Here is a 25,981-nt window from a genome sequence, read left to right as displayed (position 1 = left end):
TGCCAATGGGGGAGCCAATTTAGTTTAGAGAATACTTAACGAATCAATTAACTTATAAAACATCGAATATAAACATGACTATAAGAGAAATGTTTTTAATTTTATATGTAACAACAAAATTAATAATACAATTTATGTGATAAAATTGAAGAATATACATATATTAACAGTTTACTGTTAATATAAAGAGTGTGTAAAAATTCCTGACAAGTCATTTACATTTATGCGATACATATCGTATATGATTTGTCACGCACATCTCACACACGTGCGCATCTCTAGTAGATTCACAAATAAAAGTTTCTCGCTGCATTTGGCATTGCATTCACTTACTTGAATATGTTCTCGAAATTGATGATGCTCTTCACCTTCTGGACGAACACATTCGAGATCTGGCAGAGCAGGACCTGCATCTCGGGATCACGGCAAAAGTGGCTGGACATGGTCCAGATGTGGCGCAGTCCAACCATTATGTTGGGGATCTGGAGCACCACCATTTTGAAGCTCTCATAGCTGCGCACTTTCTGGTAAGGTAAGAAAACGAAAACAATTAGTCTTTCTATGCATTTTACTTGATTAAACGATTTATAACAAGAAAATTTACGAAGAAAGCAACAAAAACTTGTTGCCTGTAAAGATTTGGTTACAAAAAGAACTCGCTCTGTGGTGAACCAGTAGTTCCAAAAGCAACTTGCGCCATTAGAGTTGCCACCATGTTCAAAAATGTTGTTTACACTTGAGCATTTTTACTTTTGATCACCGTTATATCCGGTTAAAACTTATTTTCAAAAAAGAAACGAGCAATCGTTTTTAAATAGTTGTTAAGAAAGCTGGTGGTGTGTGCCATTATTACCAAAATCAACCATTTAATAGTTTAAAACCTTTTGAGGACTAATAAAGAAGTAAGTACATGATACTTTGTTGATTCAATACCTTTTGTTTTAAAAATATTTGTTTTACAGCACCAAAATGTTATACTTACCTCCAGGTAGTCTGTAATGGTACCCAAATAGTCTGAGTTCTCCTTGGCCAATCTGAAGCGAGCTTCTGTTTTCTCCAGAACGGCATTCCACTCGGCCAAAACCGGTGACTTGTCATCGACCAGTCGTTGCAGAACAGCCACCACAAATTCGGTTTTCAACTGCTCCAATGTGCCGTAGAGCTCCACCTCCATCTTGTGCCAATAACGATGTTCGGCCATCGGCGTAAAATCATCCAGTTTGGCATCCGTCAGCGTCTTCATCGTCTTCTTCAAGTACTTAATCCAACCGTCGACTACTTCCTCCAACTGCTGTTGGCTGTAGGTGATCACCAGGTCCAGTCTTTTCGGGTCCACTGGTACCCGGATAATGGCATCCTCGAACTCGGTCTCCTCTTGACCAGGCAGAATGTACGATGAGGGCAGACTGAAGGCCCAGACAATGTGGTTGATGGTCCAGGTGATTTCTTTCTGGAACTCCTCGATTTCCTTCAGCAGGCGCCTCTGAATGGGCGTGATTCGCGGGGGCGTGGCCTCCTCGGCCGCGTGCTCCGCCTCCACTTTGGCCTTCGTCTCACTGACCATCTTCTCCCAACGTTGGCCAATCGTCAGCTTTTCAACCTTCACTTCCACTAAAGAGGAATATCGTGTAAGTAAACTTTAATTTTCTTGAGTAAATTAAATTATTTAACATAGATATATTTATTCAGGAAAATATAATATAATAAGCATTTACTAAAATCATAAAATATACATGATATATATTTTCCCAATTATTTAAAAAACAAAACTATATATGGGGTTATAGAATTAATAATAAGACAATTTAAAAACATTTAACGTTTTTTAGTTTAAATGTACAATTATGATATGTACTTTCTTAAAATAAAAACATAAGCACATAATTTTATTAAGTTAAAACTATTCCCGATCGTTGGTTTTAAAAATTATTTCTAAAATAGAACATAATATGATATACGATAATATTTGACTCAACAAAGTTTTATCACACGTTTTATCCCAACATATATTTTTTAATAATAATGTAAGCAATGGGGACTTAATTTCAATACATTTTATTAAGTCAACAAAGTACATTCGTCCCGATGGCAATAACAGCTAAATAATTGAATATTCTTCTAACCAAAAAATACTTCAAACCGATAAAAGTTTATTGGCCTTAGCAAGGAGTATCTACTTACCTTCTTCCTCGGAGGACGACAGTTGTGCCTCGATTTTGTGGGCGTCGCTTTCTTCGTCTTCTTCCGTGGGTTCCGTGTCCGGTTTCTTGGCCTTCGCCTTTTTGGCCGCCGCCTCCTGCTCCTTTCTCTTCCTGCAGTAAAGGATCGGAAGGAGTGGCAAATAAACAAACAAACAAACAAACACAATTAACGGGCCGCCCAGCAGTATGCAAAATTAACACAAAGCCTGATGAAAGGCTGCTCGCTGATAAGCAAAATGAGCAACAAATGCAAGAACGGCCCGAAAACAAAGCTTAACAAAGGCTTCTCCGCTGGACATGGACAGGGACATGGACATGAACCCAACTCCGGATTCTGGATGCTGAATGCTGGATGTGGAATCCCCCTGCGTTGGCATTTTTTAATCTCCCTGGTTAACAAAAAAAAAAAAAAAATAGGCTACCCAAAATGAAAGGGGAGAAATTTAACTGTGGCGGTCAAGTGGCATTCGCGAGGCGGCGGCACGGCAATGAAAGGCCAATGCAAGGATGAATGAGGCGAGGCGCGCCAGGATGTGCCATAAATGCCCGCCTGCCAAACAAATGGAAAATGGCCAGAAGACAACGGAGAACGGCGCCGTTCCGTTGATGGTACCATGAAATCCGATTAAAAATAAAAATTTCTTATCGGATGCGCTGTAATTTATGTGCGAAAAGGGTTCTGTGCAGAAAAAAAAGGCAACTGTGTGGCCGATGGTAACCGGCGATAAGCGCAAAACAAAGGCAAACAGAAAAATTTGCACCAAAAAAAAAAAAAAAAAACAGAGGCTTCCCCAGAAATGGGCTGAAAGAAGGCCAACCCAGTGGTATTCACAATCGGAGCTACAGTCACTGCTCCACTCCACTTCACTCAACTCCAGCCTGGAAACCAATAAACCCGGGACCCTGATTTTTGCCCAGCGGAGCAGCGAATGCCGCACTCTGTGCCTTTGTTAAAAGTTAAATACTTTTGTTGTTTAAGTGCTCTCAAACGAAATTCCGATGGTTTGGATAGCTCCAATAGACCCGGTCCCGATTCCTTGGCCTCGCTGGATATATCCTCGCCGGCATCGCCTCCTCCTCCGGCTTCTCTGGACGCTCCTGCTCCGTTTTGCTGCCCTTCATAACTGTCCATTTGCTGGCCATCCGCAGTGGTCGGTTCGCGAAATTGAAATTGAATGGCGCTCTTGTAGACCTGGGTAGAAAAACAAATGCACATGTACAATGGAGAATCGAGAATGGCGAATGGAATCAAAGATGGAGTGCGGTCTGCAGGATGGTAGGACTTTCTAATTGATTCGCCCTCCCGCAAAAAACCGATTCTCCTGGCAACAATTTTCCAATTTATTTTCATGCAAAAGCTAATATTAGGGGGCCAGCAGTGCCCATTTCTCTTTCGAATTTTGTGGACCGCAGAATTCGCAAGGCCGAAAGTCTTGGGTGGCAGAGCCTAATGGAAACCGCAGCCCGTTTTGCGGAGCTATGATGAAGCAATTTGCGTTGGCGGTCAACGCTTAAGGCTCGGTTCAGTAGGCGTGATGGAACCACCCATTCAAACCATCCACCCATTCAAACCACCCAAAATCCTCTCAACTCGAAGAACAAGTGGTGCAGTCGAGCGGAAAAATCTTGCGGCACAGCGGGCATTTTGATAGATGACTGCCTTGTTTCGGGAATTAATTACAATTCGTCACAACATTTTGTTTTGCGGTCGGAGAGCGAACGGCCAGCAGGACGAAAGGACAACGACGAAGGCTTGAAACAATGAAGAATCGGCTCTTAAAGTCCCTGATTGATTGAACAACGTTTTATGGTGTGTGAAATGAGCGAATCGGGTGCAAATTTGAGTGATTTTGGTGTGGTGATGCGTCTTTTAATGTCCGATTACGGCGGAAGGTATGTGCGGTAGCTCGGAGTTTTGAGCTCCGGAGCTCCGTCGGCTTACCAAGTTCAAGTCATCGCGCAGCGAATTGATGAGTGACCCACGGACAGTGCCTATCAGAAAGTAAAGCGGCATTTGGGCGAAGCAAGCCGGTATCTCATCGAACCAGGCTGAAATTGAGAAAGGACATTAAAGTTTACAAATTGTAGGGATGACGAAAATAATAGATTAAAGGACATCAAGAACAAAATAACGTGATATTAATTTTAGAAAGTTATGGGTTAAGAAATTTTTGATTTATTGAAAACTATTTATTAAATTTATTAAAAAAACTATTATAAAATGTGTTTTTGGAGAATTTTTCAAAATAATAGCATAGCTAAATTGAGAAATAAATGATCAAGAAATATGAAATTGATAGTTTACTATTGTAACTATTAAATTAATATTTTCTAACAGCTTATCTCTTAACTTATTTTTACAAATTAATACTTATACTATTATTCAGTTGAAAAAAAATGTTTTGTCATAAAACAAACTCTTAAGCTTTTTAAAATATATATATTCCAATATTTATTAAATACTCATTTATTAATTTGATTTTCATAATAAATATTGTTTATTTTGAAATTTTTATTTTATTTGTATATTCGAATGTATACATTTAAGTGCGCCTAATAAGTGTATTTTTTTTTATAAAAAACATTTTTTCTCAACTGAACAATGTTTTTAGTGCACAGGGAAATCTCTACTGTTCTCCCGCAATGTGTATATTGGGACACCTATTTTTGGTATTTATTTTTCAAGTAATATTTTTATTAAGTATTCCACCCACATATCTTTATTCTATTCGCAATATGTTTAAGAATTTTATTTTGAATTTTGTTTATATCGAAAAGCTACTTGTAGGCTTTTATTTCTATTTATGGGTGTTGTTTGTTGTTTGTTAATTTTAATTCTTTTATGGTTCTACTCACGTATCTCTCTCCTGTTCTTCCGCAATATGTATGTGTATTTTATATTTGGGTCCAGATCCTCAGACTCCATCCTCCCGAAGTGGCAGTGTATTTGTGGCGTCTTAACGTACGCTGGTACCAGTTTCTGTAATTGTTTGCAACTTTACTTACTAGTTTTAGTTGTTATCACATCGGGTTTAAAGGGTAGTAAGTCATTTTTAATTTGCACACCCTTCCTTGTGCCTTTCAATTAGGGTTCGTTCAAACAAATGCTCACCTTCACTTCCACGTAGACGGGGACATAGCTGGGTTTCTTCTTTTTCTTGGATCCTTTGAGTGGGAATTTAGGGGTTTTAGGAAGGGAAAAGTGCATTAGTTAGGGGGCACAAAAATGGGCGTGTCAAAAGCGAGTAAGCGACTGCAGCACCGCGATTACGATTCTGATTGAGATTGATGGGATGGAACAAAGTGCAGCAGGCGAAATTCGCATTGTGCTCGCCTCCATTTAAATGCAATGAATGAGGCGGCGAAACTTTGCTCTTCTCTTATCTTTGCACCAGGCAATGGAAAATCAAATGAGTTGGATGCCTGGCCAGGCGATTCAAATTAAAAGTTACAAAAGAAATGAATTTTCCGACCGGCGAAACGAAAATGAGGCCCTTAAATATTTATGATGTGAAGTGGGCGGCGCGAATCAAAGTGTGGGCCAAGATTTTCGTTTGATATCAAGTTGGGCGGGCTAAAAAATTTATGCATCGCCAGAATGGAGAAGACCGGGTGAAATGGAGGCGGAAAAAACTGAAAAACTAAAACTTTTGAAATTAAAATCTTTTTTGACAGAAACAAAGGAAACTCGCGTAATGCATCATCATATTTACCGTTTTCAGTATCTGAGCTGGCTGAAAGTATTATTTATTATTAGGAATTTGTATAATGTGGTTGGGGAAGAAGAAAAGTAATTGTATGCTTTAACCAGGCACAATACCTAAGAAGGGAACAACTCGCAGGCATCTAAAATAAAATGCAAACAACAAAATGTAAGCATAACATCTTACTTCCTTTTACTATTTAAATAAATAAACATATTTAATTTAGATCCAACTATAACGACTTCTCATTAATGTTTTTAAGTACCTTAAAATGTTTGTTTTATTCAAATTAAAGACTTAATCTAAAAATCAATAGTTGTTTTCGGAATAAAAAGATATTTCGGATATTTAATAATTTTTAATGATTTATGATTCAGTAATATAAAATCCATGGTGGATTCAAATTGCACGATGAGTTAATTGTTGACTATGATTATGATTTGTGACTGTGATTTATGATTGAAAACATTTTTAAAACAGTATAGAATTATCTAAGCAAAAATTCTAAAGTGTTCAAAATGGTATAAAAAAAAAATGGTATAACTTTTACAACTAAAATAAACCAAATTAAGCTATAGTACCGGGTATCTGGTTGTATATTCTCTAATTTATTTATACCACTAACCATACAACATATGTTGTATTTTGTATGATAAGTGTTTATACTTACGTCGGGACCGCGCTGAGCTCTTCCCGCTTCCGGCGACTGTTGCTTCCTCCTCGCCCTCCAGTTCACCCTCCACCTCGGCATCCGTGGTTTCGCCACCCGTGTTGGCCTCCTCTGCGTGCTCCTGATCTCCACCAACGGCTGGTGCCGCCTGATCCTGTCCAGCCTTCTTGCGTCCCTTTGCGGCGGCTCCTGCCGCAACTTTTCCAGCGGACTTGCCACCGGCCATTCGGGCATCGCCGCCCTTCTTCTTGCCCTTGCCCTTCTTATCGGGCACAGTGGGCGGGGGGCGTGGCACCTCCTCTAGCACCGTTATCTCCTCTTCAATGAGCTTGTCATAGAAGGTGCGCCAAACGAAGAGGACCACATAGTCCAGATCGTTTTGGGTTTCATAGCGTCGTCGGAAGAAAGCGTCCACGGCGGACATGTTTGAGTTCATGGTGGCATTCACATACTTGGGCTCGAAAACTCCCAGCAGATTGGAAATAATCGTCTTTAGCCAGACAACGCGGGGCTCATCATTGCTGAAGGTTTCGGGCGGGGCATCAACACTCCCCGTCGCGGATTCGAATTGGGTTTGCGACATTGTGGCTGGGCTAGCACTTATTTGAATAGGTCCTTCAAAGTGGGTGGTGGTGGCGTGGGTCCTTTACTTGCTCTCTTTTTTGGTTGTCTTTCTGCCACGTCGGCGTCTTCGCGCGGCTGCACATCAAACGTTTGCCTTGATTTCGCAGGATTTCCCCTGCCAGGATACCTTCTCTCTGGATGCTCGCACCCACCTTTCCGCTTTTGTTGCTCTTTCAATCAATTTCAACTGGTTTCGTTTCCGCCTAGCGTATTTACTGTTGGGCGCCGTCTGCAAATCCTTTTGTGTATCCCAGGACAACAGTTGCGGCTGCAGCCACCGCGATGGCCAACTCCAACGCCAGCCCCTCCAAAAACCGAATATGAATGCCGCCTTCGAATGCTGCCACTGGCCCACACAGGTATACACAATTTGTTAACAACGTTTGATGAAAGTCACTACTTCCATATTCCTGACGAAAATATACAGCAGGTTTACTTTGATTCTGGTTTAAAGACGTCGAATAATAGTGGCGTTGTTTAAAATGTTTATGTTGCTTGTTTTGATTCCATTTCCCCGGTTATGCGTTTGGTTGCCTTGACTAGTTGTTGTTAGGGTAAAAAGCACCCAACTACACTGGGAAAATTAATAAAGAAGAATGGGAATAATAATAAAAATATTTTGATAAATATAAAATGTGCCAGAGAAATAAAAAACTTTTTACGTGCAGTATATTTCGTTCTTAAAACAAAAAAAAAAAAAACACTTCAGTCAGACATCCATCTATAGAGCATGAGGTACCCGGTTCTAATCCCAGTCATGAGATGTTCTTTAATTTGTATATACAAAAATGTTGTGTCTTTACGAACAAGAAATTTGGATCTACTAATTTTGATAAGTTTTTTAGGCCATTTATATTAATTTCCATGAATTTAATTTTACTTGTTTTAAGTACAAAACAGGCATGGTTTGAGTAGAGTTCTTATTTAATTTAAGAACTATTGCTCGGAAAATATAGACAACGAGCAGATTTCGAACTTGGCTCCCTTTCATTCATTTTTTCACCAATGAATCTGGGGTTTTTTTCTTGAGTGTAACACCCACTACAGCCGATTTAATGTAATTTTCTGTTGCCCTTTCCCGGTGGCTGGTTACCTGTCAGCCACACTTGCATCATGCATTCAACAACAGTCGAATAGCAATTGTTGAAGGAACGAAACCCTTGGAAGCTCTGCACCTCCTGCCAAGCTATGGTGCTCACGCCGTTGCGTAAACAAAACACGCAGCCCTGACTTAATGGCTATGCACATTAGCAACGTGCCAGGGACTTTCCCAGTTGCCAGTTGCACTGGTCTCCGGGTCAAGTAGTAGCCCCTCAGTACCTATATAGGACCATAAATGGAAATATTTACTCGGCACCGCCAACACGGCAAAGTGAGTGGACGCCGTAATGGAGTGAGATTGTGGGCTAAGTAAAAGTGCAAAAGTCAACTTTGCCAGCTTTGAAATTGCCTAACAACCGACTGCCGCCAAAGCTCCGCCTTGATTACTTCACTCAAATTGCATTCTGCTATTCTCATTGCTGCCAGCAAGGTTGCGCAATCAAAGTTCGCTGCCGATCAAATGTGCTTTACAAATCAAGTCCATGGGTTGTCAATTGATTTTTCATTAATTCTAAGATTTAACTACTTTTCATTTGCCTTGGAAATTCGTTATCTGGCTAATGTGTTTTTTAATAGACTGTCTCAGGTACACAGCAAAAATCAAAACTGTAATTCGGTTTTCCAAGAAAAATGTCTATTAAAATTGTGTATAAACCAAAAAATTTTTAATATTCTTTATTGGGTATACAATTTAAAAAAAATATTAAATTCAGACAAATACAATTATTTTATAATAAAAAAAAAAGTCTCTGAAAAATGCATTTGTATGACAATCAGATTTTTGATGCGTGTGGCTGTAACTTATGAGGGTTTTTTTAATCGCCATATATTATATAAATTTTATGCATGTAAAACATTTAAGTTCAAATTATAAACAAAAAAACATTGATATTAATTTTCATTATTTTGTACGCAAACTAAAAAAAACGATAGTTAAATTAAAAAAAAATACATGTGTTTGACAATCCGGATAGCTTACAGATGCAGCATATAGTGATTTTTTCAATTAAATATGAAACTTTAGTTTAAAATTATTGATTATACATTATTAAATGCTTTCAGTGTTTGATATATATAAATATACCTCAAAATATAAACATGTGAAACTTTATAGTTTTAGTTTGTAGTTATTACATTGTCTTACACTTGCAGTGCACATGGATTTTACCAAAAACGTCACAAGATTAAAAAAATAAATTAATCTCGTTTTGGTAATAATATACTTTAGTCGTATTTTTGGGACAAAAACCTTAAAAAAAAGATATTAATATTTTCTAAAAGTGTACATATATCATAGCTTCAAATGCTGTCAGACAGCATACAGTTAAACTAAGAATAAAATATAATATTTTCTTTCCTGAAAGTCTTAAAAATTTATAAATTAATCCTTGGTGTTGGTGTCCGCCTTCCATGCGAGGCATTTGGGATCAAGTTCCAGTCTGGGCTTGCTAAACTGCGGCAGCTTGAGGCGTGCTGCGATTATGCTGGGCATAGTGCAAATGACGTTGGCGCCTTTAAAGTACTTGATCATTTTCATAACCTGCAGCGCGTAGATGATGTCCTCCTTTAAGAAACCGGTCGAATCGCTGAGTTCCTTGAGGGTAATCTTCTCTGTTAAGGCGTGGTTATTCAACTCTTTGAGAAGGGTGTAGCCCCAAAAGCCGCGATAGCAAAGTTGGCCCATAAACGATAGTGGCTTCTCTGGACCGCCAATGAAGCCCTCCCTGCGTGAGATCACATAGCTCAAGGCGATCAACAGCTTTCCATAGCCTTTTCGCTGGAATGGCGGTAGGACAAGCAGGCAGGCCACATTGAAGTTCTCCTCCGAGTCCTTGTCCCTGGCATAGTAGCCCACAATATGCTCGCCATCCTGTTCCTTCACACACATAATGTAAAAAAAGAATGGAGCGGGATCGTAGAACAAGCCCTTGTATTCCAGGAAAAGCTTGGACAAGAGGCAAAGAAACTGGCAGTAGAGGGTATTCTCGTTGCCATCCACCTCGTAGATAAATATATCGTTCTTTCGGTAAATTAAGCATCCTGGCGGAGCCCTCTGCTTGCAGTCGTATAGATGATAGGCGTAGCTCTTCCGCATGCTCATGTACTTCAGGCAGAACTCACAAACGTAAATGATTGGCAACTTGCCGAATTTACCAGGATAGGGACTACTGTACCAGGTTTCAATCTCGTAACGTCCAAATTGAACTTTTTCAATGTACCTTTTTGTCGTATTCTTGGCTTCCTGTTGTTTTTTCTTCTTGATGTTTAGATCTTGCTCGCTTTGAAGGTTAGTCAACTTCATCTTCTTGGTTGACGAATGTCCGCCAAAGTCCTTCTCCTTTTCCGATATGTGGTGTATGTCCACCCAGGCATCTGGTTTTTTGCCTGCACCAATATAGCGAACGTAGTACTCGTCAGCTACATATGAGTTATTTGATTTTCGAAATTTAAGCAATTGCCCCTGGTGAACGGTGCCATCTTCGCCTAGTATGTAGTATACATCATCGTTAATTTGGATATTTTCCAAGAGGGGATCACTGGAGATACCATTGGAGGATTCTTTTACCTCTGGAGTAGGCAGTTCAATGAGCTCCTCCTCTTGTTTTTTTTCGATCATGTCCTTTTCGCCTAAGGAAAAAGCTATTGGTTCTGTGATCTCCTCCAGAAAATCCTCTTTGGTATTAGGCACAATCGCTGAAGTCTCTGGAATCTCCTGGATCAATTTGAAGTGTGTACCTTTCTGCGAAATTGCGACATCGTCGCTATCCTTCTCAAGGATGTCTGGAATCTTCTCCTGAGCCGAAAGATCTCCTGAAGTTGGTATATCCCTCAAAACGCATTTAGAAATCTCCTCCAGAAAATCTTCTTTGGGCACAATCGCTGAAGTCTCTGGAATCTCCTGGATCAATTTGAAGTGTGTACCTTTCTGCGAAATCGCGACATCGTCGCTATCCTTCTCAAGGATGTCTGGAATCTTCTCCTGAGTCGAAAGATCTCCTGAAGTTGGTATATGCCCTATGGCGCCTTCAGAAATCTCCTCCAGAAAATTCTCGTTGGGTTTAGGCACAATCGGTGGAGTCTTTGGAATCTCCTGAATCAATTTGAAGGGTGTACCTCCCTGTACAATTGGGACATCGTCGTTATCCTCCTCGCAGATGCCAGGAATCTTCTCCTGAGTCGAAAGATCTCCTGAAGTTGGTATATCCCTTAAGGCGACTTTAGAAATCTCCTCCAGAAAATCTTCTTTGGGCACAATCGGTGGAGTCTCGGGAATCTCCTGGCTCAATTTGGAGGGTGTACTTTTCTGCAATATTGGGACATCGTCGTTATCCTTCTCAAGGATGTCAGGAATCTTCTCCTGGGTCGTAGGATCTCCTGAAGTTGGTATATGCCCTATGGCGCCTTCAGTTATCTCCTCCAGAAAATTCTCATTGGGATTAGGCACAATCGGTGGATTCTTTGGAATCTCCTGAATCAATTTGAAGGGTGTACCTCCCTGTACAATTGGGACATCGTCGTTATCCTCCTCGCAGATGCCAGGAATCTTCTCCTGAGTCGAAAGATCTCCTGAAGTTGGTATATCCCTTAAGGCGACTTTAGAAATCTCCTCCAGAAAATCTTCTTTGGGCACAATCGGTGGAGTCTCGGGAATCTCCTGGCTCAATTTGGAGGGTGTACTTTTCTGCAATATTGGGACATCGTCGTTATCCTTCTCAAGGATGTCAGGAATCTTCTCCTGGGTCGTAAGATCTCCTGAAGTTGGTATATGCCCTATGGCGCCTTCAGAAATCTCCTCCAGAAAATTCTCGTTGGGATTAGGCACAATCGGTGGATTCTTTGGAATCTCCTGAATCAATTTGAAGGGTGTACCTCCCTGTACAATTGGGACATCGTCGTTATCCTCCTCGCAGATGCCAGGAATCTTCTCCTGAGTCGAAAGATCTCCTGAAGTTGGTATATCCCTTAAGGCGACTTTAGAAATCTCCTCCAGAAAATCTTCTTTGGGCACAATCGGTGGAGTCTCGGGAATCTCCTGGCTCAATTTGGAGGGTGTACTTTTCTGCAATATTGGGACATCGTCGTTATCCTTCTCAAGGATGTCAGGAATCTTCTCCTGGGTCGTAAGATCTCCTGAAGTTGGTATATGCCCTATGGCGCCTTCAGAAATCTCCTCCAGAAAATTCTCGTTGGGATTAGGCACAATCGGTGGAGTCTTTGGAATCTCCTGAATCAATTTGAAGGGTGTACCTCCCTGTACGATTGGGACATCGTCGTTATCCTCCTCGCAGATGCCTGGAATCTTCTCCTGAGTCGAAAGATCTCCTGAAGTTGGTATATCCTTTAAGGCTCCTTTAGAAATCTCCTCCAAAAAATCATCTTTGGGATCAGGCACAATCGGTGGAGTCTCTGGAATCTCCTGGATCAATTTGGTGGGTGTACTTTTCTGTACAATTAGGACATCGTTCTTATTCTCCTCGCAGATGCCTGGAATCTTCTCCTGAGCCGAAAGATCGCCTGTAGTTGGTACATCCTCTATAGCGCCTTCAGAATTTTGAAATATCTCTGTTAACTCGATCTGGTGAAATACGTTAATAAATGTTAAATACATTTTTAGTTTCGAGATTTGTCTCTCTAGAACTCACCGTTTCCCATGAGGTTTGACTATCAGAAGTATTGTTATCCATAAGGTCTATTTGGTCCTCATCAATTCTGATCAAGGAAAGGGCTGCTAATGCAGATGGCACATCATCCACAGATTCAGGCATATTTTCATCATGATCCTCTTGGTTTTTTTCCTGCTCAATTGGATTATTCTCCTGCTCTGCCATGGCTAAAAAATCTTATTGCGTATTTTTACCTTCTAAAAAACGTGCTTTTAAGTTGTTTAGTGATGACACTTGTGGCGTGATAACGATGTGTTTTATCGATAATTACCAAAAATTGCAAACGTGCAATGCCTTTCAAATAACAGGGCTGCCACATAGTTTAAATAAAAAATATCTCAATAGGATTCTGGCATAAAATATGTTTAAAAATAAAACCTAAATTTGATTATGAATATTTTAATTAAGAATACAACTTTTTATTTTGGTCTTGAAAGAAATTGTTTTGAATACACCATTGTGTACGAATTATATTTTCTTTTAGCAATCGATATTAAGGTTATTAATTTTTTTTTAGGTGTCGCGGTGTAAAGTGATAATGTAGATTTCTTTTGAGCAAGTGTTGTTGTAGTTGGATTTTCCATTAAATTGCCTAGATTTTGTATAACAATTACGTGGAATGCATAAAAAGCTATCAAAATAAATACAGCAATATTAACAAAAATCTCAATTAGTCGGATTAACCCCATCCGCCCATCTCCTCTTTTTTCTCTTTGTGTAGAAAATGTTTGGCGATATTGGCTCAGTGAGGCACGGCACATCCTGGCTACCTTGATCTATCGAAGCCGCCAGTGCGAGGACTACCCAGCTCAATACTAATTAAAATAAATGAACATTTACGTCGTCACAGCAGGATGGGATGTGGGTTAGGGGCTAGGAGTTTCGCCAGGGCGAAAGATTAGGTGACGAGCAAGGGCAACGGAGACATCATTAAAATGCATGGTTCAAACGGTGCGTATACTTAATATAGATTGGATTGAGAGTGTGTGTGTGTGTGTAGGGATGGGTTGTGGATGTTAATGTGGATGTGGATGCTGGCATCCTGGATGAGTTGGCTCCTTTCGCTACCACATTCGCTTGCGGTGGCTGTAATCTTTATGCGTCATGTTTTTATTTGTATTTATTATTGCGTCTGCGGAGAGCAGAGCAGAGCAGAGTATTGCGAATAGCACACTTTGTTTGCAGGTGAAATATTCCACGCATCCAGCGAAATGAGAATTTATTGACTTCGCTCTACAAATGTGCGTATGTGTGTGTGTCCTTTCTGTAAGTGTCTCTGTTTGTGTAGCAACGTTTCCGCTTGAATCCTGCCAGGACTCCACCTTCCACCCCCTCGCGCATGCACCCACTGCATATTTATCTACGTCACACGAGTTTGATAAACAGAACCATCGCTTGGAGACAAACTCGGAGGCAGCCTTCCTCTGTTTGCATTTGTGCTTAATAACTTTTAAATGATGCGGGGCGTGCCTTTGAGAACGAAGCCAACTGCAAGGAGGTGCTGGCTCCTGGGTCACAGGTTCCTTGGCTCCTTGGAGCCATACCCCACAATTAGTGCAATAAAGTTACTATCTTGCGCCAATAGGGACCCAGCCCTCTTCCAAAACGAGCCATCTAGTGCATATGCAAACATCTAGGGGGAATTCTGCAATATTCTTATGCAAAGTAATCAGATTTTAAATAAAGAACGCTGTACACCCAAACAAAAACTGTCATTTAAACTTAACAATTGTAACATAAATTTTAAACTATTGGGTATACAAAATTTCTTAATATGATGAGTATTAAATTAGTACCACGAAAATATCAAAATAAAACTTACGTAGTTTAAAAACGAGGCAAAGACGGAAAAAAGTATAGGGGTTATATTATTTAGTATTGAATTAATAATTATGCTTAAATATTGAAATTAGTTTATATTATATTATTAATATTAAAAAACTAGGTTTAATTTTTGGTGTAGCAAGGGGCTTGCCAAAAAAACGAATGTTTTTGAAAACATTAATGTTCATTTCAATTTATAACTATTTTGTAATCAAAATGCTGTTGTTGTCAGTTATGGATGAAATTTACTTAGGCTCGATTATATATGGGCTGTGAAAACGAAAAAACATCCTTTTTTTTTGTGTCTGGTACATTGCATTGATGAACGTAGTAAAAATGCTTGAGTATAATTTGACTGCGTTCAGGTTTATTAATGTTTTTAGTGCTGCATATAAGCAGCTTTGTAAATTTGAAATCCCATGCCAACACCTGACGCCGAATCAATACCTCTAGGCCCTTGACCTGTTCGGTGAAGATAAGCACAGGGGCTCTCAATAGGCTTTGGAATACGGTTTCCATGGGGCCAGCAGCTGGTGATGGGATTGGCCTGGCTTTTGTTTAGCTAGCCGAACAGTTGGAAAATGGTTACAAACAGTTTTGAAATGCCCATAATTGATGCAGGAGGTGCAGGCACCTCAAAGCCAGGCAATCGCACTTCAATATGCAGAGGAATACGAATCGAAATAAGTGCGGTCAGGCATGTTGGCAAGGATTCAGCACGCAGGACGCAGGATGCAAGGCCCAAATCTGAGCTTAGCCATGTTGTGTTAATTAATAAACTTGGTCTACTTTAAGATGATGCCTTTGCAATGGCATCCAGTAGATTGCCATGGCATCCACATCCACATCCAAATTCACATCCAGGGCCAGCCAAAGCAGCCGTAACCGCAACGATTTGAATGCAGTTTTGTCTGCCACAAAAGCCGAATTCCAGCAACTGGCAGAGATTGCATGCTTTGCGGATACTTAACGAGTCGACGCCTGAGGAGCGGGCCAGTACGGAACGATGCCCTCAAAGCCGTATAATTGGCCAGCGATGCACCATCAACGCTTGGCCTGGATACTCCACACTCGGTACTCTATACTCGATACCCGATATACACACTCGATCTATCCCTTTGAGCATTGGCCAAATGCCGCATTTTTGAAGTAATAAAGCGCAGTTCAATCTGAACTGAGTGTGCCTGTGTTGTGGTTGCACTGAACGCCAATTACACCAGTCAACAAGGTTTTTTAGTCGTTGTTTTTGCGTGTTTAACTTTCTTTAACATTGAAAAAATGTATATCTAGCATACATACAAAAAAACTGAAAGTTTAATGACAGTGCTATGAACTTCCCACAGTTTTAAAGTAAAAAAATACGAATTTTCTATGACAAATTTATTTTGGGTGTAGGTTTATTAAACTGTCATCGAATGTTCCTTATTAATCAGATTATTTATTAGCTTAGCAAAATTAAAATCAAATAATATATACAAAGCACAAGTCAATTTTGGCAAGATTTATTAACAATGAAGCACTTATTAGGGTAATATTTAACATTCTTAACAAAAAGTCAGTAAATTAAAAATAAGACGGAGATTCAAAGATTTAGAATTTTGAATGAGCTATAACAAAATTTTAACTAAAGAATTTACTTATAAACCATTAATAATTTTAATGAAACGTTTATTTCTGGTTAAAGAGAGATTGATTTTTAATATTTATTAACAATGGAGCACTTAAAGGGAAATGTCTTAGAAGAGGTTCATTAATAATAAACAGATTTAAAAATGGATCTTTGCTTTTTATCTTCTGCAATTCATTGAGCTCAAGTTTTGCAGTAGTCTGTTTTAGGATATTCCCATTTCGTTTGCTCCTCCTCGTTCCAAATCATTTGGTATGCCCTTTAGTGCGCTGGCTAATTAACATAGCCAGTGATTGCTGAGCTATTTCCAATTACCTCCAGCCCAGCCCTTCTGCAAACGGTGAAAAGTTTTTACAAAAATTCTAGCGTTGTCTTCAACAATATTATTCAGAATCTTGGCCATTCCGAAAACCACCACCCATAAACCTCTCTCGCATAAGCAATGTGAAGTTTTTTGGCCACAGTTGGAAAGTTTTTTGACTGACTCAAGTTTTATCATATTTTTGCACAGTCAAATCTCGGCGAATAAGTCTCCGCTGCTCCGACTCTCGGTTCAATTTGCATACAGAATTTGAGCATTATTTTTATTTACCTGATTCAGCGCTGATTTATGATTTTATCGTGAAAAATGCAGAGATGCGGCGAGCGAAAGGACGACGAAGACGACAAGGACTTGGAAATGGAAGTGGATGTGGACGTGGAAAGCGAAGCTCACGGAAAGTCAATTGAAATGCAAACGTGGCCGGTGGCTTGGTATCCGGTGGTCGGGAGTGGAATGGATTCGCCTGCTCCTCCTTTTGTTTGGGGTACACCATTGCCTTTGGCTATAACTCAAAAGCTGGAGCTTTGTTGCCCAACGATTGCCCGCGCGTCACGTGTTTTCATTTGGCGCCTCTCGCTTTCGCTTTGTGGCAAGTGGCAAGTGCCCGGGGGTATTGTCACGTCATAGGAAGTTGCAGGCGACGTCATTGACTCATAAATAAAGTTAGAGCCACAAGGATGGTCGAAGAACCAATTGCTTTGAAACAATTTCGACCGAGAATCGGCTTTGGAGGATGTGCCTAGAATGCAAATCTTCCTGTCAACTTCGAAAGCCGAATGATGTGGCAAAGGCACCAGTTTTCTTATTTCTACTAAAGTTAGTATCAATTAAAAATTTTTAAGAACTACAAAAGTATTAAAGCAGTTGTCAAAATAAAAAAATTTGTTGCAAAACCCAACAATTTTAGTGACAATATTGGCTTGGAAACTAAAGCTATATTTACAAATATTATTGTCTCACGCCATTGCTCAATCTTTCAACACTTTCTTCATTATCTGAAGTCATGATGAATCCACACCTGAAATCAAGAATTTTGTAAGAGAAGTAGATGAGACATTTAATTTTTAAAAATTGATTAGTTAACTAAATCCTTTAATGATATGGTTCATTATATAAGTCATCCTTTTTGTGCACCTCATTCTATGTTTATATTTTGGTAGTGCCCAATTATAATTATTATTTAAACTGTATTTACCCAGTTTTCTAAACATATAAATTATCACAAAAACTACAACTTTTTTTTTTTAAATAACGACGTTATTTAATTCGTCAATCCTTCTTTTTTTTGTGAAGCCAATATGAATTCCAAAATGACAGAAACACAAGAAGCTATCAAATATTTCAACAATTTTTAACGATGTAACGTACCAAGTCTCAGGAAAATCGGCTTATGGCAATAGTGCACATGTCGTGAGCACCGTTTTGACAGCAAAAATTGAAAATTGTACGTACTGAAAGTATGCGAAAAGGATGGCCCTCCTTTTTGCCAAAAAACGATAGGTATTATTCGCAGGCTAAAAATGCGTCGCACGGTGGAAATGTTAAGAGATTTAGTCAACGCACGAAAAAACTTGCGAAAGTTTTTCCACTAAGTGTGGTATGAATTTAATTGCCATGAACTCGCATTGCATATATATAGTATATCGTGCACCACTAGCCCAATTCGCACAGTTAAACACGTCAATAAGTTATGGCTGTTGTTTTGGGCGTGGGTGAAAACCGGGTTTCAGGTGCGTAAATGCTTCGGGCGGGCTGTCACTCACCGCTGCCAGCGTCAGCTCCTCGAGAACTTGAGGGGCCGGTGGTGGATACTGCAGGTCCTGCGTTCAGCATCCTGCGTCCTGGCCAGCCGCCGTGTGGCTGTTTCATTAAAATATGCAAGCAATATTGCGGCATAAAAACACACGAAATTATACAAAAGCCGGACAAACGAACGCCCACATGCGGTACGATGTCAGGGTGAATTTTTCATAATTTTCAACGTTCAACGAGGGCAGGGGTAAAACGTATATTCCAATATTTAACAGACGCATCGCAGTCTGCTGTGCTGCTTTTGCTTTTGCTTTTGCTTTCGCTGCAGTTGTCAGGATGCCGATGGCGATGGCTAGGTTCGAGTGGTTAAGGGGCGAAAACAGGAGGGGAATGATGCCGGACAACGAACACATTGAAAGCGCATTTATTTGTCACTTGTCAAGCGCCGCAACGTCGCATCCTGGGCCAACTGGCATTTTATAATTCCCGAACGCTTTCCTCACGGCGCCTCATTGCTCCTATTTGCGCCTCATTGCCCCTCCTGATGGCCCCAAGTCGTTGCGAAATGTCTCTTGATTGTCCCTCACACACTGGCACACCGAGAGAAATAATGATATAGTGTCCATTTTTTATGGATCTAAAGTAGAAAAGCCCTGTTGCAATGAATACTGCAGAAGGAGAAATATATTTTCTATACCACAAAGTTTTTAAGAAGCCATGGTCTTTATAAAATCGAGTTTGTATCATTCTTTCCAATCGACTTACTCACCCTCTGATTCTTTGAATTTTTAAATTTTTAGTCAATGACATGTTATATTTTTCATAACGAATTTTTCTTATAATTTTCTTAACAAAAGATCTCAACATAAATAACATTTTTATTAATCCTATATTTATACACCAAAGTTAATTTAATATTTATATATTGTAGGGCTGTTCTTCATCATTTATTAATATCGGATTTTGGTTTTTTTATAGTCGAAATGTCAAATAAAGTACGACTTTGTGTACCTTGTGTTATCACAAATCGGCATTTCAATCGGTATTCTAAGTGTTTGTCATTTATAAGAATGCTTTCTCTTTTTTTCGTATTTTTCGCAGTGCAATTAGACATTCACACACACACACTTAATGTGGTTTTGGGGGCTGTACAAGGGCTGAACTTTTATTAATTACCTGCATGTGGCGTCCAGCGGTCTCGCGGCGGTTGGTAAGCGGTCTGTCTTTCTTTCGGCCTGTCATTTTGCCCGAATGCCTGCCAGTCTCTGGTGCACGCGGCGTATGAGTTATATGCCGGGGACACTGGCGCGTCGAAGGCTGTTTTCATTTAATTTCATGTTTCAATTTTCAAGCAATTAACGCATAAAAGGCCGAACGCTGGGTGGCTTGCTCAAATAATTGACCAAGATGGAAAACAGTCAGCTGCAATTTCATATGCAAATGGCTTTTGGGGGCGTTGAAACATAAAAAAAATAAAAAAAACCGAAAAAAAGAAGATGGTTAGCAGTTGGTGGAAATGCATTTCCCCAGTGGGCTGGAACGGGCTGGTTGGCCTGTTTTTTCTAATAAATGAAGTGAAAATGTTTTCAGCAAACAAATTTATGAGGCGTGCAGCATCGAAATTATGATAAAAGATTGAAGTGTATGCATGTGAGCGAGCGTTGCCTTATGGGCACTCCTGTGTGTTTGTATATAAAGCAAATATGCGCAAATTCGTGTTCTGGCGAAGTAAAGCAGAATGTGGAGCCTCGAACCAAAAGTGGCGCGTACTCAAACGTAAAATGTTTGTTTGCGGCTGTCGAACGGGGTGTGGAAATATGGGCAATTCCCCCCGGCCATGTGCACACATCAATCACAGTTCTCAGAGCCAACGGGGGAAAAAATTAAATAACAAAAAAAAAACCCAGTGAGAATTTTTTGGAAAAGCTCAAGATGCACATATGTGTCTGTAGCTGTATCTGTATCTGTATCTGTGCATTCATAACTACGGCAGAGTGGAAAAATAAATAGGAGACGCAGTCACATAGTCACACACAGACAAAAGCCACGCTAATTTCCGTCACGTTGAGCATACAAAGGAGCGGCAAAGGTACGTGTGAGGCAGCCTAAAAATATCTGCACGGGAAAAAAAAACAAATCAATATGGGTTCCCCAGAGTCATCTTACACTTTTCTAAAATATTCCAAGCCCATTTTAGTTTAGTTAGTTTAGTTGACCTAAATGTAGCATTTTCCCATGACAATGTATCGAGAACCATAAATTTCGAATTGTAATGGAACCATGTAATCTTTATATATTGAAGGTAAAAGCATACCAAAAACCACTTATCTATACTTTCAAGCACTGCCACACATGTGTTCTAGCCTTTTTCCAAAAAAGTTATGAAGAAGTAAAGTTCATAAAACGATTCGATAAATAATTTTAAAGGTTTTTTAATTGGTTTATATTTTATCTAACTTAAAGCTAACAAAAGATGCAGTAAATTAATATATATTTTATTTGAACTAAATAAGAGAACAAAAGTAACGTCTAGAAAAAAGATAAATAAAAAATTACGTATACGACTAGTTGATGCAATAAAGACTCTACAAGTTTTAAGAAGTAAACTGTATATAGATACCATTTAAATTTATTGACAACTAACCAAATTCTAATTATATAGTTCTAAAAATTCTGAGAACCAAATAAACAATTATATTTACTTTCTTTTTTATGTTTAAATTCTGAGAAACACGATTTCTTTATTCAAAAGGTAGTTTTTCCAGCTGCACATGAGAGCCAATTTAAGATGTGATATTGATATTTTCCCTCTGTGTTCATGTGCCATAAAAGCAGAAGTCTACTCGGAAGAGCAGATTCTTTCGAGCGCAGGGAAAATCCGCCGAAGATATATGGCAAAGGGCAACTGCTACAGTAAAAGAGGAGGAAACATCAAAGGCAACGGACATCGACTGCATCGAGTGTTGTAACAATCGTGCAGCCTCCTTTTGGACCAAAAGCTGCAGCTGCATGTATCAGGTGGCATCAGCATCAGCAGTCATCTTGCCTGCTTCCACATGAATGGCGAAAAGTGTGGCTCAAAAAAAAAAAAAAAAGCTGCGTGAAAATGTTGAACATGCCGGGCAGAAAATATTTTGATACTCTCAGCCGAAGCAAGGCAATTTCCGGGTGAGCTTGCCTCCGTTGATCGAATAAACTTTTCAATTAGCTTAGAGCCGAATCAAACCAAAAGATTATTATCTGTTTGCAAACACCAAGCAAATTGAATTGCATATGGCTACTTCGCATTGAGGCAGAACTTTTCCACTTTTACTTCGATGAATGTTTCACAGAGAAGTCCAAAAACTTATTTTGGAGAGCCTTTAAATAGCACAAAACACTCGCTTTAAGTTGGCAAACTAAGCGGCAGGTAAACGAGTTTGCCCAGCAACTTAAACACCTATAAAATTTCAACTTTCATTCCCCAAAAAACACCCAGAAACGACAAGGCATGTAAAACACACACTTTTTTGGGTTGTGAGCTGCGGCCAAACTCAAACTCTTTGGCAACTGGTGAAGCGTGCAGCGTGTAAACGAGAATCCAGTGACTTTCAGCTGTGATTTTCAACTTAATTAATTAAAAGCAAATTAAAAGTTTTAATCTCTGCGCTACAAATTGTTGTAGCTGCCTGCTGAAAAGGCTTCTCCGGGTGCCTACAACATAATGCCGAAAGTGGTAGTGAAAGTTGAAGAAGTCTCTCCACTGATGAGCAAAAATAATAAACTGTAGCTAAGAGTTGCCCTTGTTGTTCTCGGAATCTGAATCCGAAAACAATCAGCAATCCTCCCCCTGCCAGCAACAAAAGAGTTTTTCTCCCTTCTAAAGGGGTTGATTTTGAGGGGGAGGGGAAACCTCCAATCCCGTTTGAGTAGATGTTTGGTTCCATAAGCCCGTGTAAGCAGATTTTATCTTAATTCAACGCAGAATTAACAAATTTCCAAACCAAACGAAGGCTGACAGCACAGGCAAAGTCAATTTGTTCTAAGAACTTTAGCTGCACTTCAACTTTTAAAGTTCGCACAAGCCGTAGACACAGGCAATAATAAGTGTTTATTTGCTACGTAATATTGAATTCAGATTTTCCGAATTTGTTGCTTAAAGCGAAGTTGAATTCATCAATATGCTCGGATCAAAGCCAAATGGAATTCACGTCGCTGCTGCATTATGGCACCATTACCTTCTGCCTCCGGAGATGTCCTGGGATGCTGCTAAACGTCACTTGCTGAATTTATGATGCAATGTCGTCTCGGAGAGCTGCATTCATCACGTTCCCGTCAGCTGCATGTCCAAGGCGTCGGATGGCTGTCATAAAAGATGCTCATCAGAGCCATAAAGCGTTTGTGGCCGGGACTGGTTCATTTCAAGGGGACCACGCCCCAAATAGGACTAATGCCATGAATAAATAGTCTTCCATTCTTCTCCACGCGAAAATCTGTTTCTTTCGCTAATTGCGCGGCCATAAATCCATAGGCAGTCGCGATTTGAGGGCGTGGCCGGCAGCGTCTTGTTTTGCATTTGCGAAATGAAAACACAATGCCGGCCAAGTAAGCCGACGGGCCTGCCAAGTGCACGTCGATTTCGGCGCCGCATTCCCACACTGAGAGAAAAAACTGAACAAATGTATCATTCAATTTCTGAGATCCTAAAACAAATAGTTATTTTAATACCTATGCCTTTGTATTTAACGAATTTAATTATTGGATACATTAAAAATAACTTATTTTTTATATAAGAATAATAACTAAATCATCTATATTAATTTATGTATATTTTGTTCAAACTTTGGCCCGATTTTCAGCTAAATGAAATCAGTTTATTCATGGAAAATATATTTTTGTTTGTATAGTAAATATTGTTTAGTCTTATATTTCCAAAAACATTTTTACTATCAAATTTAAATTTCGAGATAGATAAGCTTTTGATTTCTTTCAAATTTTATGCCAATTTTAAAAGCAATGTTAACAACTTTTTTTCTTATTACTATGTTCGATGCTTGCAATTTTCTCATTCAAGTATACAACATTTTAAAAAATAGTTCATTTATAATCTATGGATATAAGTACGGACATAATTGATTGTAGACATATATATTACCAATATTTAAAACATAAATATTAAAACAAACAGGTTTTGGAACACAGGTTGAGGAACACGACTCAATTGTATTTAGAAATTGTTACAAGTTACTGACGATTTCATGAAAGTATTAACCATACCCTTGTATGTACCCTTTCTATAAACTTGTTCTTAACACTTATCCATTGATCTTCCCTCAGTGTATTTAGTTGCAACATTTTATTATTGTTGAGTTTTTGGCAGTGGCACTGGCGCTTGTCTGATGCTGCTGCTGTTGCTACTGCTACTGCAGAAGCACTCGTAAATGTCATGCCGTGCATTTGCATTTCAATTTCCATTACAATTCGGAATGCCAGACTCCCGCCCACTCGTATTTGCCTTTTGGCCGCGATTAGCGCGCTATAAATCCAAAAATGTTGCTGTATTTTAACAATGTTTTTGCGTTGGTCCTGCCAGGCAGTCAGCCTTTCAGCCCGTCAAGCTGGCCGTTCAGCCGATGGCCACCACTGTGTTTGCTGCCGACATTTTGTGTTGTTGAATGCATGCAGAGACCATAAACCAAATCATTCCACGCTGCCACGCCCCCAAGGAACGGAGGCTGTGAAACATTGTCCTCGAATTCGGAGCTGCGATTCAAAAGGGAGCCAGAGATCATGCTTCAAAATATGCAACTCATTTTGCTGATGTTTTTGGCAAGGGGCTGCTGTTCGTTGGTTGGTTGGTTGGTTGTACATAGTATAGCCCATTTGCATTATTTGTAGCCCGATACGCATTTAATTAAAATGGCGCATTTGCATTAGTATTGGCTTACACGCAGAGCTACTCGGATTAGCATCAGCTATGTGCAATATATATAGTGGTAAATATTTCATTCCAATCGAAAACACATTTCAGTAAAGTTGGATAAGTTTGTAGATTTTACAGTGATGATAATACATTTTAAACTTAAACCATTTACGCAACGTTAAAATATTAATAAAATCATAATTATTTAACATTTTCTGTTATATTAAATTAAACATTGTGAATAAAACATTAACATAAAATTAAACATATATATTTGTAAAATAATATAACTTCTTATTATTAATTTTAATAAAGTGGTGGCTTAGACTTTATGCCAACTCAGAATTTGATTTATAAATTACATAATTCAATCTTAAAATTTTTTTTATGGGTAGGAATTCGGTTTAAAAACGAATTCGCAATAAATACTTGTTCCAAAGAAATGCTGAACAGTTCAAAAACCCTCGCAAATAGTTTTCCACTTAGTTAATCTATCATAGCTAAATAATTGTCATTACATTCCGCATCTTTCTTTCTTAAACCATCGGAGAAATAGGATTCGCCGCCCTGTTGACAAGTGTAATTATGGTTGATTTACTCAGCAGAATGAGCCACGTGTATTACTTAGTAGCTGTGTCAGCAGTATTGAAGAGCATTGAAGAGGTCTCGTCGTCTTGAGTTTTCAGCCCGCAGCACGTATGTGTAATGTCTGAGCCTTTTGCCTACTCATTTTACGTTACGCATACGCCGTGTGTGTGCACGCGCGGTGAACTCTTTGGCAATATGGTTACGTGTAAAACTTTAAGCAGCACAATGACTGCACAATTATGGCGATGGGGTTGAACTAGAAAGTGGATTGGGGGATGGGCGTTAGTGGGTTAGTGGGTGGTGCAAAGGCAAAGTTGAAATTGTGGTTGGGTCTTGGCTGCAGCCAATGGCTTGTAAATAATACGAGCGCTTACCTGCGCTCCTGGGTCGCAACCCCGTTGCCATTCTGTGGTCTTTGCTCCGCGGATGTGGAGGTGGATGTGGCGGTGGTGTTACCACTGTTGCAGCAACTAATTAAGACAAACTAACGCTGCTCGCTTAGGGTGAGTTACCCACCAGTGTCCTTGAGCGCCAGCTTTGCTCAAGGACGAACGCAAAGGGGTGCGTGTACGTGTTCTGATATATATGCTTTTGTTACAATCACAATGTGTGTTTACACGGGGCACAAGAGTGTGTATGCCAGCGCCGGGGCGCCAAGTGCACTTAATTTGTTTGCTTAATTTACAAAACATGAGACGATGGTCTGCCCCTGTCTCTGTCCCTGTTACTGCTCCTGTTCCTGTTCCTTTTCCCAGGACCAAAGACCCAGAACACCAGAGATCCCTTGTTGTGTGTTCAGCACTCGCCGGCTGTGTCAGCGATATCAGCTTCAGTTGGCAACTGGTAACTGGTGTTGCATGTGCTATGTGTAAGTGCAGCTGTTGTTTGGCCAAAACGCGTGGAACAAGGAGCAACTTCGTTGGTCGCATCATTGCCTTAATTATGCACACCTAAAGCATATGCAATCAAAACAACTTGAAATAGCAATAAAACACGATTCGC

General features: G+C 39.6%; 2 protein-coding genes across 2 annotated transcripts in view; both read right to left on the bottom strand.

The window, feature by feature from the left end:
- Positions 1 to 7,635, bottom strand: part of LOC108148911 (dynein heavy chain 10, axonemal) — a 40,347-nt gene extending 32,712 nt beyond the window's left edge. Inside the window, exons 1-8 of the mRNA XM_017276227.2 lie at positions 6,576 to 7,635; positions 5,314 to 5,366; positions 5,058 to 5,181; positions 4,144 to 4,250; positions 3,167 to 3,393; positions 2,182 to 2,312; positions 983 to 1,611; positions 334 to 524 (exon numbers count right to left, since the gene is read on the bottom strand). Coding sequence (XP_017131716.1) covers positions 334 to 524; positions 983 to 1,611; positions 2,182 to 2,312; positions 3,167 to 3,393; positions 4,144 to 4,250; positions 5,058 to 5,181; positions 5,314 to 5,366; positions 6,576 to 7,158 — 2,045 coding nt within the window. The 5' untranslated portion in view covers positions 7,159 to 7,635. The remainder of the gene's footprint in view (positions 1 to 333; positions 525 to 982; positions 1,612 to 2,181; positions 2,313 to 3,166; positions 3,394 to 4,143; positions 4,251 to 5,057; positions 5,182 to 5,313; positions 5,367 to 6,575) is intronic.
- Positions 7,636 to 9,681: 2,046 nt separating this feature from the next.
- On the bottom strand, positions 9,682 to 13,129 carry LOC108148462. The gene is made up of 2 exons (XM_017275494.2): positions 12,944 to 13,129; positions 9,682 to 12,876 (listed from the first exon to the last, which is right to left on the bottom strand). Exons 1-2 carry the CDS (start codon positions 13,127 to 13,129, stop codon positions 9,682 to 9,684), a joined length of 3,381 nt encoding a protein of 1,126 aa, XP_017130983.2.
- Positions 13,130 to 25,981: the final 12,852 nt, after the last annotated feature.

Source organism: Drosophila elegans, unplaced genomic scaffold, assembly GCF_018152505.1.
Source record: "Drosophila elegans isolate 14027-0461.03 unplaced genomic scaffold, ASM1815250v1 contig_476, whole genome shotgun sequence".
Taxonomy (NCBI): Eukaryota; Metazoa; Arthropoda; class Insecta; order Diptera; family Drosophilidae; genus Drosophila; species Drosophila elegans.
The sequence above is the reverse complement of the archived record's forward strand: the minus strand, read 5'-3'. Positions and strand labels throughout refer to the sequence as shown.

Bases quoted from the DNA above. Each gene is read 5' to 3' on its own strand.
- LOC108148462 (XM_017275494.2), bottom strand. From the start codon at position 13,129: ATGGCAGAGCAGGAGAATAATCCAATTGAGCAGGAAAAAAACCAAGAG. The intron at 12,877-12,943 runs GTGAGTTCTAGA...GTATTTCACCAG, and splicing joins GTCAAACCTCATGGGAAACG to ATCGAGTTAACAGAGATATT.